Source organism: Epinephelus moara, chromosome 3, assembly GCF_006386435.1.
Source record: "Epinephelus moara isolate mb chromosome 3, YSFRI_EMoa_1.0, whole genome shotgun sequence".
Lineage (NCBI taxonomy): Eukaryota > Metazoa > Chordata > Actinopteri > Perciformes > Serranidae > Epinephelus > Epinephelus moara.
The window spans coordinates 22420612-22434122 of record NC_065508.1 but is presented as its reverse complement, the minus strand read 5'-3'; the positions used below and the strand labels follow the sequence as shown (position 1 = coordinate 22434122).

Sequence of the window (13511 nt, the reverse complement as noted above, 5' to 3'; positions counted from 1 at the left end):
TGTTTATGCAACATAAATAAAGCAAAGGGATTTAGTATTTCTTCATCAAACTTTAATTGAATGAAGCAATTATATACCATTAATACATGACGGATTATATATACTTAATACAAATAAATACAGTACCAAGCCTTTAGTGTTCAAAATGAAAACATTAAAATGATAAAAATGAATAGCTAAAATTAATTTAGAAAAATAAAGGGAATTATTATTTAAAAAATAAATGCATTCAATTAAACTTAAAAAAGGGATTGGGTTGGAATATTAGATGAAGACATTTAAATGTAAGTCGCAAAAGTAGAGGAAAAAAATGTAAACACATTTTATTTATCTGTTTGATGTGTCTGCAGCTCCGCTTGTTGCCATGCGTCTTTTTTCAGAACTCTCGCGATGCACCGCGAGAAAAGACGTTGAGCTGTTAAATGAAGGGAACAGCGCCTACTTGTCGGACGATTATGGCTGCTACCCAGCAACTCTGTTTTCTGCGCGGTCCAGTCGACATAGGAGGGCCATCTTTATCTGAATCGTCGTCCTGAAGCCGCCATTACCTCCGGTGAGATAAAATAAGGCAGACAGCAGTGTGTTATCAACCGCTGGTCGTCGTCAGCTGATGGGCATCTTGTCTTTCGGCCAGTTTCGGTTCCGTTATCTTCGTTCATCCAACCCACCCGCTGCAACCAAACTACTGTGTAAAAATGAATAATTGAACAATGCAACGCTTCTTGGTTGATTTACGTAAATGTTAAAACTCGACTAAAGACATTTGGCGGATGTTTAGCAGCCATTCTTCATATCGGGATATTTTTGAATACACCATTCAGTATCTTTAATAGTAAAAAATATACGTTTTGATCACCGGCCCCTCCGTTTCCCCCGCTCACCGAAACGCAAAATAACGAGCAGCCTGTGAGATAAGCTTGGGAATAATGTTTTCAGATTTTCTGTAGATGTTTGCTGACTTTACGATGACATCATCGGAATATCGAAAGCATCAGACAGTAATATACCTATCACTTCCATTGCCTTTAAATCACCTAAAAATGCCGAATGTTTCAATGGAGTTCTGCGAGGAGAACCCTGTGACCCCATCATGGATACTGCTGGCAGAATTGTGCGCTGTATATGTGAATTTCACAGCATTCCTGAGAATGCATGCATCTTCTAATTATATTTATAATATGCTGTGTAAACTGCAAGGCTCTCTCGATCACCCACACTAGATGAAACAATTTGAAGTAAACCTGTGGTCAGTAACGTTAATGCAGCGCCGCCGCTGCTGGTGATGCTGCTGATGCTGCATGCTGTTATGTAATCCAGCCTGTCTGCCGTCATCCTCTGGAATATCCCTGCAATCATGTAACATGTAATCATAACGGAGTTTAAGCTTCCTTTGTCATACACTATATCTTTTTCTCTCTTCCAGTATCCCTTAATCGCCATTTTGTGAAAATTACCACAAAGAAAACCTGTAGTTTAACATCTTAAAGCCTGTCAATCAATCCAACATTGCAAACGCATACAAAGAAAAGCATTGTTTAAACCCACACTGGTTTTTATCATTTTAGTGGAAATGTTAGTGTTTGTAAAGATTATGAGGGTTTCTCTCCAAATTAAATGGATGAGATTGTCACACAGTTTTCATCTTTGACCTTTACTGTCTCCATAGCTGCTTCTCTGGCCTGGCTGCCGACCCACGATGCATTGCCAGAGGGCTTCGGGTGTCTCAGACAGACCGATGTAACTGTTGCCGCTGCCACTCACCAGCCAGTCCACATTGCAGAAACACAGCCAAAAGGTAGGAACCTGTTCTGTCATTTTTTGTTTTTATCTCTTATACATCGCTGCTGTAATCTGAGGCATGTAGACGTGTGGGAAAGCATATAAAGAATGAGGAGAATGAAAGGTTGCAGAATAAAATGCGTTTGATGCAGAGAAGACTCTCTCATCCTATTGTGTTCTGTTACTTACCTCTGTATGTAGACGTAGTGATGCGGAAATCTCTTTGTCTTTTCTTGTCCAGGTCCTGTCCTGCTTGATCTTGTTCATCATTTTACTGAAACCATGTCTGGCCCAGGGGACTTACCAGGTGAGTATTTGTTGTCATGTGAGCTCGGCCACTTAGTTCCTATGAAGGTAAATTTTAATGCCACAACATTTTAGACGATAGTGTGCACTGAACTTTGTGTTTCAACATGACAGTGACCCCCATACCAACACCGGCCCACAAAAAAATGTTTTCCCCCTCCAACAATTTGGGATGAAATGGAAACACTGACTGTGAGCCAGACCTTAATGCTTAACATCAGCGCTGGATCTCACTGAATGGGCTGAATGGGAGCAAATCGCTGCAGCCAGGCTCCAGAATCTTGTGAAAAGCCTGATTTGGAGGCTGGAATGACACATACTGTCCACCCTAACTCTGTCCACACACTCAGCTGGGATTCAACGAGTCACTGCATCTTTTCACCAAAGCCTTCTGCTAGTTTCTTTGAGTTTGAACTTGAAGGCAGCATTGCGGTTACAACTGGAAGCAGACAGAGGAAATACTGACTTGTTGCGTCACACACATAACGGGATTACACAGATTGTTTTGTCTCTCACACCAGTCAAATCTGCGTGGATGTGAATCCCACACATTCATCCTGTGAGTCACACTGAATCACACATTGTTTATTAGTATCTATTCATATTCATACCCACTGGCTCAAACACAATTTTTAACTAAACAAGAGCGGAGTCCCATGGCTGTAGGAATGCCTCATGAAACTGGAGCTTCCAGCAGAAGCAGCCATTAACCGACAGAAATTGTAAATCTAGTAATTCAGCAAGTCTCAGGTATCCGCTTTTTTGCCCACTTTTGAATGTTTACACAAGTAATAATATAATGATTATTAGTCTCATGGATGTGTTACTGGATGGGCCTACTGGGCACAGGCCAAGGGGCCCAAAGAGTCAGGGCCCTCCCTCGCCTTTACCTGCAAAATGTCACTCAAAGAGACATGTAGCAACCAGGAAGAGACTCTAAATGATCACTAAGAAACATAAAACAACTTCAAAGGGATACAAAAAGACCACAAGGAGATGTAAAACAGCTTAAAAGAGACACACAGACTCAAAGTGACTATAAAAATGGGCAAAACAACCTCATGAGACCCAAAGCAAGGACAAAGGGACTCAAATTGACAACTAAAACATACAAAAATAACACAATGACACATCATAGGACTACGGAGAGATGCATATTGAACACAATGAGACACAAAACCACAGAGAGATGTGTAACGACTACAGAGACACAAAACAGTAACAACTATGAAGTCTGTGTGTCTTGCTTCTATGTAGGAGAGGTGGTGGGGCCTTCTGTGTATATCTACCCAGGGGCCCATTGTCTCATAATCCACCAGTGATTAAGTTTACACCAAAAATATACACCATCTTAACAATACCCTGGTTTCTGAACCCAGGTCATAATCCTAACATGCAGAAACACATGAATGGAATACTCCCAAAACTGATGTACGTTCGCATGCGTCACTTGCTGACTTACCTAACGTCATGGAGCTGAAGGGTATGCTGGGAGACTTGCCAGCTAGTGAGGCAGTTAATGATTGTCCTCTTTCTGGGACATCGATTTCAGTTGGTTTCTGCCGAGCCGCTGTATCAGACCGGTGCGCTCTCTGTAACGGAACATGAAGAGGAAATTGTTGTTTAGTTGCCATTGTTGTCTGTATCCGCAGCCATAGAGGACTCCGGGATGGGCGGGATGAAGCTTCCCATCGGGATGACCCGACGGGGCCTCAGCTACGACGATAACCTGGAGGCCCCGATGTCCACGCCCCCCCACGACATCAGCATCAACAACCTATGGAGACGACCCATCATACCGGAGAGGAAGTTCTCACATCTGGCTGAGGTGAGTCAGGGCTTCCACAACACACACACACACACACACACACAAAGCTGCTTTACTATTATCGTATTCTTATTCTCACCTGTTTGTCATCAAGAGGAAGGGTGGAATGCAGTGTGTAGATGATTGTTGGTGTGTTGTTTTTTTTCCACTAGGAGGATGAGAGTGGGACAGTGAGAAAGCCTGCAGTGCTGGACAGCACCTCCTCCAGGTCACCAAGTGTAGTGAAAACCAAGGCCTCCTCTGTCATCATGAATTCTCTCATCACCAGTATGCTACATCTTTAATATTCTCTATTTAAGCAGAACTTGTAGTTATTTATTGTCATGTAAACAAAACAAGGAAAATCTTCGATGCCCACGACCTTTTAACACAAACCTTTTATAGTCACCTTCTAAAGCTACAGGATCAGAATGTTGGTATTTACAAAATGGATCGTCACTTGAAACAAATTTAAAAAAAAACGATTTTCTCTCTCTTTGGCTTTTCAGAGCAGACTCAGGAAAGCGTGTACAAGTTTGAGCAGAGGGCAGGGCTCACTGACACCAGCTACACTCCCCACAAAGGCCTCACCGCCGAGGAGACGAGACACCACCACCGCCTGCCCGAATCACTCCACGTAAGACCCAAGTTTAACACACAGACCGCACCACATGTGTACAACCAAGATGCAGGTAATAATTTATCAGCAGGTGTTCCAGCCGCAACAGAAGGGTCTGTGTTTTACAGGTAGATAGTTAAACTGTGGTTCACCGAGAGCTCCAGGAGGTGGCAGTTTTGTAGGGCTCTAAAGGCTTTATATATTTTTCTCACATGCAGTAAAACTCCTCAAGAACGAAAGAAAGAGTTCTGGTCCATGAAATGAAATCTACTTACCTGCCGAGACATCTAAGATTTAACTTCCGACTGTTTTGTTGTTGCTGTTTAGAAACTGCAGATCCAGAGCATGGAGGCCAGAGAAGAGCGGCAGAGCTCCTCCGCCCAGTCCACTCCATCAAACACACCACACAGCTCCCCGAAACAACAACGCAGGTACACACACATCCTGTGGTCTAAATCAGTGGTTCCCAACTGGTGCAGCCACGGGGTCCAGATTTCTCCTTTGTCATTCGTTCAAGGTCCACACAGTTTAATATATTCAGCATCATACAGCACTTCAAAATAAAAACTCCATGCCGGAAATTCACTGTGCTTAAAAATAAAGTGTGTTTTTTACAAACTTGACATGTTTGTTAGTCACTTGCAGTTCATTCAGAATGAACCCGTGATCCACCAATTGGGAACCACTGGTCTAATTCCTGTTTAAGAGTCTGTTCATGACCAGAAAACAGTATTAATGCCAAAAGTTTACACTCTGTTTGTTTGTTTGTTTTTTAGGGGCTGGTTTGGAAGTACAAGTTCAGAGATCAGCATCAGCTCCTCCAACAGCAGCGTGGATCTGGGAGGAGTAGACACAGCAGTGGGAGGAGTAGGAGGCACGGTTGAGAGGTGGAGTACGTTTGGGCCACGGCCGCTCGTCCACAAGTCGACTTCTGACCTGGGATCAGACTCCACAACCACAGGTAAACAGCATGGCCTCACTGCGGGGTGCTACAAAAAATAAAAGCTCAAAGCTGCAATCGCTCTCTTCTGTTTGTTCTGGCATGTGACGGCACATTTTGTAATAATATCGCATTATGTAACAGCTGGACAGAATGTAAGAAATTAGGTTAATGGGTGAAGAAATGACCTTCAGACTGATGGTAAACACTAACCAAATTCTAATGTGAAGTTTTTCCGCATTCTGGTGAAAAGTCAGAGCAGACGAGTTCAAATTTAGAGCACTGACAGCGGCTGGGAAACAGCATGTGTGCCGATTCAGTCGGTTCGGAAACTATAGGAATCTTTTTTTCCACAATGACTTTAGGTAGGTAATTTGTTTGTAACTTCAGAGGTTTCTCACTTTTGTTTCACTTGTGATTTGCTCATCCGTCAACTAAAAAAGGTTTCTAGACTTTTCAACACACCAAATAACTTGATAGTTTGATATCATTCATAAGAATGGCAAGAAGCGACACTAACCTGTGCTGATTTAATCATCCATCATAAATGGTTATATATTGACCTTAAAAATAGGGGCTGCTGCAGTAAAGTAACAGATTAACTTTCATTGCGCTGTTCAAATCCAGTTCAACAGAATATGTTCATCATTAGCAGGAATGTCTTATGGTAACCTAAAAATAGATTTTCAGGTTTTAGGGATTCACTTTTGTTTTTTTCTTCTAATCTATGAGACACTGCTGCCATCAGTGTAAAATTAGGTTTTTAAGATTTTATTTTCAAATTTAAAGGCATTTATTGGCACATACAATATTGTCAAATTGCTGTATGAATATTGAACTGTTTAGAAATGTCACAGTCTAACTGAAAAAATATTACGTAAGCAAGTAAAAGGTTATACAGCGCTTTTTGAAACCAGGGTTACAGAGTGCCTCACAGTTGTCAAACAGAAAAAAAGCCTTTGAATAAATATTTCAGTCAAACAAACACAAAAGCCTCCGAGAATGAATAGAAATAAAGTATAACATTTCAATTTAATTTTAATTTATTTATTGACTGTACAGCCTTTTTATTCTATTTATTCTTTTTGTATCTGCCATGATGGTTTTTTACTCTGTTTTTTTTTTCTTTCTTCTTTTTTTTGATACTAATATGTTTTTTGTATATTTGTACCTGTCTCTTAGTCTGAAGCACTGTTGTCACTGTGTTGTCACTGTCTTATATCTTTGTCCTAAGTGTTGTCTGTGTGAAAGCAGCCGACTCATCTAACCTAACTGCAAACCAAATCTACCCTTGGGTACTAATAAAGTTACCTTACCTTACTTACTTTACCTTTATCGTTAATTAAAAAAATACTAAAACATTTCTGAACCTTTCTTTACATTAATAACATTCAGTTGTTTCAGTTTTACTTCTGCACAAGGAGATGAAATGACATTCAGCCTCTTAGACTAATGACACTTAAATACACAAAATATGTCCTATTAATATCATATCTTATACAGTATTTCCCAGTTATTGTATTACCTAGTTATCTTTTTTGGACATAGTTCATTTCAGAAGTTTAACAATACAACTCTAACAATTCACTTTACAAACATATTTTGACTGTTAGGTTCCCCTTCCCCTCACGCATAATAACATTCAGAGCAATCAAACAAAACTTAATTTTAAAGCACATTTTATTCCAGCAACAGATCATTAGGGTGAATCAAATCAATTAAAACTAAGAACAAAACCTAATGAAATAATAATTAAGATGAAGAATAAACCAATAAAAGATACCAAGACATGACTCAGAACTGATTGCAAATTTGTTCAAATTAAATAAAATAATAATACTAAAAGTAGACCATTAAAATAAGATAATACATATTTTTTAAGTTTGTAGTTTCTTTGTTATGGACATCACAGCAGCATTAGAAATGTGCATTTATAAACCTGGAATGTGTGGCTAAAAAGGAATGTCTTCAACTTAACCTTAACATGTTTATGTTGTATACCCTTAACAGAGGTTATATAGTATAAACTATGCAATGAAAATGAATCACCATAAATATACAAATGATGTAAAATAATCACAGTGAAAGAAAAATGAATTTAAAAAATACATTATTATAATAATAAATAAATTACTGCTAAGTTGTTAGGGGTCCAGAGCAGTGGCAGCGGTTCAGGGCTCTTTCCAATACTTAATTTGCAGTGCTCCTAGTTATTACCTAGTTATCGTATTACCTAGTTATACCTCAAAGTGGTGTTTCAAATTACACTTTTTATAATCACAAGAAATTGGACAAAACACATACGCAAACAAACGTTCACCCATTCATTCACCCCTTCCTCTATTGTGATAAACACTGTGATGTAATAACCTCAGGTGTCCTGAGCCCTCACTGGGTCACTGTGCAAACTTCAGGTTGAACTTTCAGGACATTCGACCTTTATCTCTGTGTTGAACAATCCAATAATCGGTGAGGAGCACAAGCTTCCACCAACAGTCCTCTGTTCACCCGCTGAACCTGAACACACCACCTGTGTCACTCATTTATTACATTCCCTGTAAGCAGATTCTTTAGAGGTTGGAGTTAAGTTTGTTTAATGTGAGGCCAATCTGTCTAGCAGACATCACAGACTGCTGTAAGCAGCTGTAAACAAATCATCCATGGTGGACGCACTCTGAAATAAACAACTTACGAGCTGGTTTTGTTATTTACGGAAGCGTATTGCATTCACCTAAATAATAAAAAAAAAAATCTGTTTTATTGAGTAATTTTTTCTGTTTTTCGGAGTAATTTTTTTTTTCTGTTTTTCGTGGTAATTTTGTTTCTGTTTTTCGTGGGGTTTATTTTTTTGTTTTTCAGGGTAAATTTTTCTGTTTTTCTGAGTATTTTTTTCTGAGTTAAGAGAGCAATAGAACAACAGACGTTTTCATTTCTTTCTTGAGAGCTCGATATAATGGAAGCAATCATGACCCGCTTGTTTAGTTTAATCCAGTTTTACTTTGTTTTGGGTTTGAGACACTGGGAGATACTCTTGTCTTTAAGTCATATAGATGGTGTTATCATTAGTTTGTCAACTTTACGCAGGCACCTTTCCATCTATATGACTTAAAGACATTCAGAAAAACAGAAAAAATTACCCCGAAAAACAGAAAAAAAAATACCACAAAAAACAGAAACAAAATTACCACGAAAAACAGGAAAAAAAATACCACGAAAAACAGAAGAAGAAAAAAATTACCACAAAAAACAGAAAAAGTTACTCAATAAAACAGATTTTTTTTAATTTGTCAAGTAAATGCAATACGCTTCCGTAGTTATTTACATCCTTTGAGCCTTGTGCAGTTTCTTTGCTAAAATATTAGACATTATTATCTTTTCTGTTTCCCCAGCAGGCTTTGCTCTGCAGGCGTACCGCGGCGCCCAGAAGCCGACTCCCATGGAGGTAATGAAGTCACAGGCCACGCGGCTAGCTGACAACCCCGCCATTCAGAAGGTGGCTCCTCCCAAAATGGAGATTCCCACAGTGGAGGGTCGACGACAGGGAGCACGCCCACACAAGCTCAAACCCAGAGACATGAACATCCTGACGCCATCTGGCTTCTAAGAGAACACATGACATGTGTGGAAGCTGCTCGCTCACATTCCCAAAGGTCCCATGAAATGAAAACTTTTCAGTTGCTGACCCTTCCGAAAAATGGATCCTGCAAGTCTGCCTTTGCAGATACATCCATTTTATCACTCTTTCCATTTCCCAGGTTTGACAAACTTCCTCCTCAGTCAGCTGCGGAGGACAGCGCTATTATCAGTGTCCATTTTTCATGTAAAACCTCAAAGCCATTTCATGGGACCTTTAAACAGCAGCTCCAACATTTAGTCCACCATCTTTGCCACTGAAACAATTCCAGATAAAAAGAAAAGTAGACAACTTCCCATCTGCATTGCTTTGAGTCGTTAACTGTGTTGCTTGGCTGTAGAATCATACTCTATCTTGCCCTTCACCCTTTTAACTGTTACACCTGGCTGCAGCATGCTGGCATCAACATGGACTTTTGATGCCAGATTACCTGAAGGGCCACTGACTGATCTTAAGGACTTTGTCCAGCTGATGGTGAAGATGATGGTGATCCTGGTTTAAAAATGATCCCCTGTAAATGCACTTTATCCCCACTCTCCCCAACCAGACCCAAACTATCTCGTGTTACACAGCCCTCCAGGACGCAGATAAATGCGAGAAAACTTCTTCGTCTTCAGTGTCGATGGTCTCTACATCCTGTCTGTCTCCAGAAACATTTCATTTGTCTCCTTAAAAGAGCATTTCAATAAGCAGGGTGGGAAGAATTAGTCTAACCAAGAACAAGTGTATCCGAATGCAATTGTAAAAGATTTGGTCTCAGGAAATATTTAAAAAATTTGGCACCTGCTCGCTGAAACGTTCCACTATTTGTTTCATGTCTTAATTTATAGGTTTTTTTATGTGCTACTGTAGCAACTTATTTAGTATCTTTGAGATCAGAAGAAAATAATTTGTGTAAAAATCAGAGCTGCATGTGGCCAAGACTCACACACTGATAGTGCTGCGGTATTTCAGGGTTTTCAGATTGCTGGATTCAATCAAAATGGAAAAATTACAAAGACCAGAAAAGTCTCTTTTAGGTTTCAGTGTGTGAGCTCAGCTTACATGTTTGCCTCTGTGTTTTTTATTACCACCAATCAAATAAGAGGGATTCCTGTCTCTGATGAGCTTTGGCGCTGAACATGCTGTGTGTATGTTGACTGAAGTGACAAATGGTCCTGCAGAAACCTTGTGCCACTCAGAAAAAGTGGAAGAACTTTTCACAGACACACAGAAAACATGTTGCCTCACACTAATGAAAATGACTGACCATATTGTAGAAAACTGCAGCAAGACTTGAGCGGTTTGTCTGCTGCAGAGATTGTACATTCCTACAGTTCTGTTAAATGACTTTAAACAAGGTTTCTGCGGGATATGTGTGTGAGAAACTCATGTAGCACCTGGCTGATTGTTGTTGTTATTTTTTCTTTTGCTATTTAGTGGAAGCAGTCTGTTTGCTAGTACTGTAATAGATTCCATGCATAATGAAAAAAAAAGACTGAAGAGTTTGTTTCATTGAGTAAAATTTGCCACTGGTAACTCTGTCAGCTCGATCTTGTGGTGAACACGTCTCAAGTTGGATGCAAAACACAACACAGTCTGCTGTCAGCAGCTGTAAATATTAAATGACTGTTTCTTCTCAGTTAAAGTTTATGTTACATAGTTTGTGTTCACAAGTGCTCGGTGTTTAAAGTGTGACGCTGTTCCCTTTAACTCTCCTCGTAACCGAAGTACCACATCTGAATCTTCTCCGTATGGTGGTGTGGCTCTGTTGTACAAATTAACTGAATCACAGTTTCTGTTAACTGTTCGACTTTATTCCAGTTGATGAGAAGGAGATATTGTCCTTGATTTCTACATTGTCTGTACACTTTGTTTTGTTTTGTTTTGCCAAAACAGTTTGGAAATTGAGAATAAATGTGACATTCTCAACAGACAAGGGTCAGAATGTTTTGTATAGATAAACAGGTTTTTTTTGTTTGTTTTTTTACAATAGATTTTTGCACATCACTGTTTTCTTCCACTGAGTTGACAAAAAAACGCTTAAAGGAATATCCTCCTGAGACCCTGCGTCCTCATATGTGGACATCACATTTTGGGTTTTTTGTGCCATCTAGTGGTAGTAAGACCATAGTGCATTAATTCATGTAACAACAAGATGGCAGCCATTTCTGCCAAGTCACTCTGCAGAAGGTCCCGAAACAAAAGTGGACAAGGTCCAAAACCTGATCACATTTCAAGGTTGAAACTTGTTTATTTATGATTAATAGTGTTTGTAGTTTGATATGGCAACAAATTTGACCAATTTTAGCAACACTAACAAGCGAAGACACCGTTAATCAGCAAGTGGTCGTTTGAAAACATTGGGGCTTTATTGTCGTCTCGTTTGAGGACGTTGGGACTTAATTATCGTTGACAGTGTTTAGGATTTTATACTATCAGGTCCTACTGATCCCAAATAGCTAGGAGAAATTAAAATTGCCTACTAAACAAAAGTTCAGGTCTCAGGAGGATAGTTCATCCAGAAACAATGTAAAGTGTATATATCACTCACCTTCGTTGGCTCTCCATGGTCCCACAGTGTTCTATAGAATGACGTTGAGGAGGGTGGAGCTGCTGAAAAGTGAAAGTATATCAGTGCAAACAGACTTTGACAGAGGTTGAATTTCTTGGACCACAGAGAGCCTAGGGAGGTGAGTAGGCTACCAGATACAATTTATATTGTTTTTGGGTTAACTATTACTTTAAACACAAAAACTTAAAACACTTAAGGTTTAACCGTTTATTGCCATTTAAACATTCTATGTGGGCCTGTAGTAGTTTATTTCAGCCTCTAGAGAGCCTTATTTCTTCATCCACAGTTCGCATGTTGATTCCTTAGAACAGGCAATTAAGAATAAAGAGCAAAATCAAATCGATAACCATGGTTGTGTAGAAACAGTTTTGTTTACATACACAGAATTTGGAGGACAAACAGCACTGAAATTAGTCAGATTGTATTGCTCATCCTGAGTAATCCAGCAGACCTCAGTGATTACTGATTAAAGCAGATAATCTCTGATTTTACAGTCAACTAGCCCCACTGGACACGTGCATGTTCAAATCTGACAAACACACTGAAAAGATTAAGTGAATAAATGATCTTAGTTTATTGACCAGGTAAAGCGTGTTTTATTGCAAAAGCATCCTCATGCAGAGTGAACAGGACTTCTGGTGTCTTTGTGTTTGAAAGGGTCTTTGCTTACTTTGAGTCTGTGTGATGCCTGACACTCAAACTGTAAAAACAAAAACATCTTCACCCAGCAAGTAATTTACTATCGCATCCAGTCAGTATATTTTAATTACAGTGAAAAACAGTGTGCAGCCAGAGGGAAAAGATCCCGTGAATTCAGAGATCTGTATTTTAAAGTAAACATAATTGCTCTTTTATTAAAGTCCATTTTCTCAGAGCAAAGACAAAAGGTCATGATGCTGCGTTCAGGTAACAGTCAGAAGTCAGGGATTCTTGCTGACTTTGGTCCTGAGCTGTGAAAATCAAAAGAGACATGAACATTCAGATTTTAACATTAACATTTTTCCCCTGAGGAAAAGTTTGTCGGGTAAATTCACAAAGAATGGATTTTGGCAGGTGATCACACCATGACAACCAGTACCTGCCCCATGTCAAGATCCAATTCACTAAAGATATTGCGCTAATGACATTACAGTGAAAACATGCCCATAAAGTTTTGCAACTGAGTGCAAGTTGCCCCTTTTTTGCATCTGGCCACAGTTATCTATGTGGAAAAGTGTAAATGTTGCCTTTGTGTCCAGAGCACAGCAGACAGAGTGATGGCAGAGAGAAAAAGAAGACATTTTCAGACCGCCAAATACAGTCTGACCAACGAGGCTCAGAGGCATTCCTCAAAACTTCAGGCAAGAAACTATATTTGGGTCAGCACTGGGCATAACACCTCTCATAAATGCCCTTCAGTTACCACCATCTCTTTTAAGACACTAATAAGTTCACTGTAACTGTGAGTGGCGCTGATCTTTGTGAATTGGACTGTTGTAGCAGTCGGGCTCATTTGCATAGAAAGGGACCAAGTTTGCACCGAATGAATGCAGGTAATTACCTAATTCAAATATGTGCAAGTAGCACTGTAGAACTGAGGTACTTTGTTTGGCAGCGCAGTCCACAGTGCACTTTACCCTTTGTGGGGCTTATCGAACTTTATTTTTGTCTAATTTTAGATTTAGTGGGCACGAAAATAGTACAATCATTTTGTGAATTCACAGAATTTTGTATTTTGGCATTTATCAACATGTAAAAAGACTGGAGTTTACAGTAGGCCCGTTTCCACCGCAGGAACTTCGGGGTAAATTTACAGGGCCGGGGCCGTTGGTGCGTGTCTCCACCGCAGGAACCACCCCCGAAGGACAGAGTTCCGGAACTTTTACAGGGGCT

At 39.7% G+C, this 13511-nt stretch overlaps 1 protein-coding gene across 2 annotated transcripts; it reads left to right on the top strand.

Moving 5' to 3' along the window:
• Positions 1-412: 412 nt before the first annotated feature.
• LOC126387822 (putative monooxygenase p33MONOX) lies at positions 413-11005 on the top strand. 2 transcript variants are annotated; one of them, XM_050040518.1, is made up of 9 exons: positions 413-553; positions 1667-1795; positions 2021-2086; positions 3738-3913; positions 4066-4180; positions 4402-4529; positions 4839-4942; positions 5288-5472; positions 8844-11005. In XM_050040518.1, exons 3-9 carry the CDS (start codon positions 2062-2064, stop codon positions 9053-9055), a joined length of 945 nt encoding a protein of 314 aa, XP_049896475.1. In that variant the 5' UTR covers positions 413-553; positions 1667-1795; positions 2021-2061; the 3' UTR covers positions 9056-11005. The 2 variants fall into 2 exon arrangements, with proteins under 2 accessions (XP_049896475.1, XP_049896474.1); XM_050040517.1 differs by having other exon boundaries at positions 8841-11005.
• The last annotated feature ends 2506 nt before the right edge of the window (positions 11006-13511 follow it).

Coding starts and splice junctions, on each gene's coding strand:
- LOC126387822 (XM_050040517.1), top strand. CDS start 2,062: ATGTCTGGCCCAGGGGACTTACCAG. Junction 2,087..3,737: donor TGGCCCAGGGGACTTACCAG/GTGAGTATTTGT, acceptor CTGTATCCGCAG/CCATAGAGGACTCCGGGATG. Junction 4,943..5,287: donor TCCCCGAAACAACAACGCAG/GTACACACACAT, acceptor TTTGTTTTTTAG/GGGCTGGTTTGGAAGTACAA.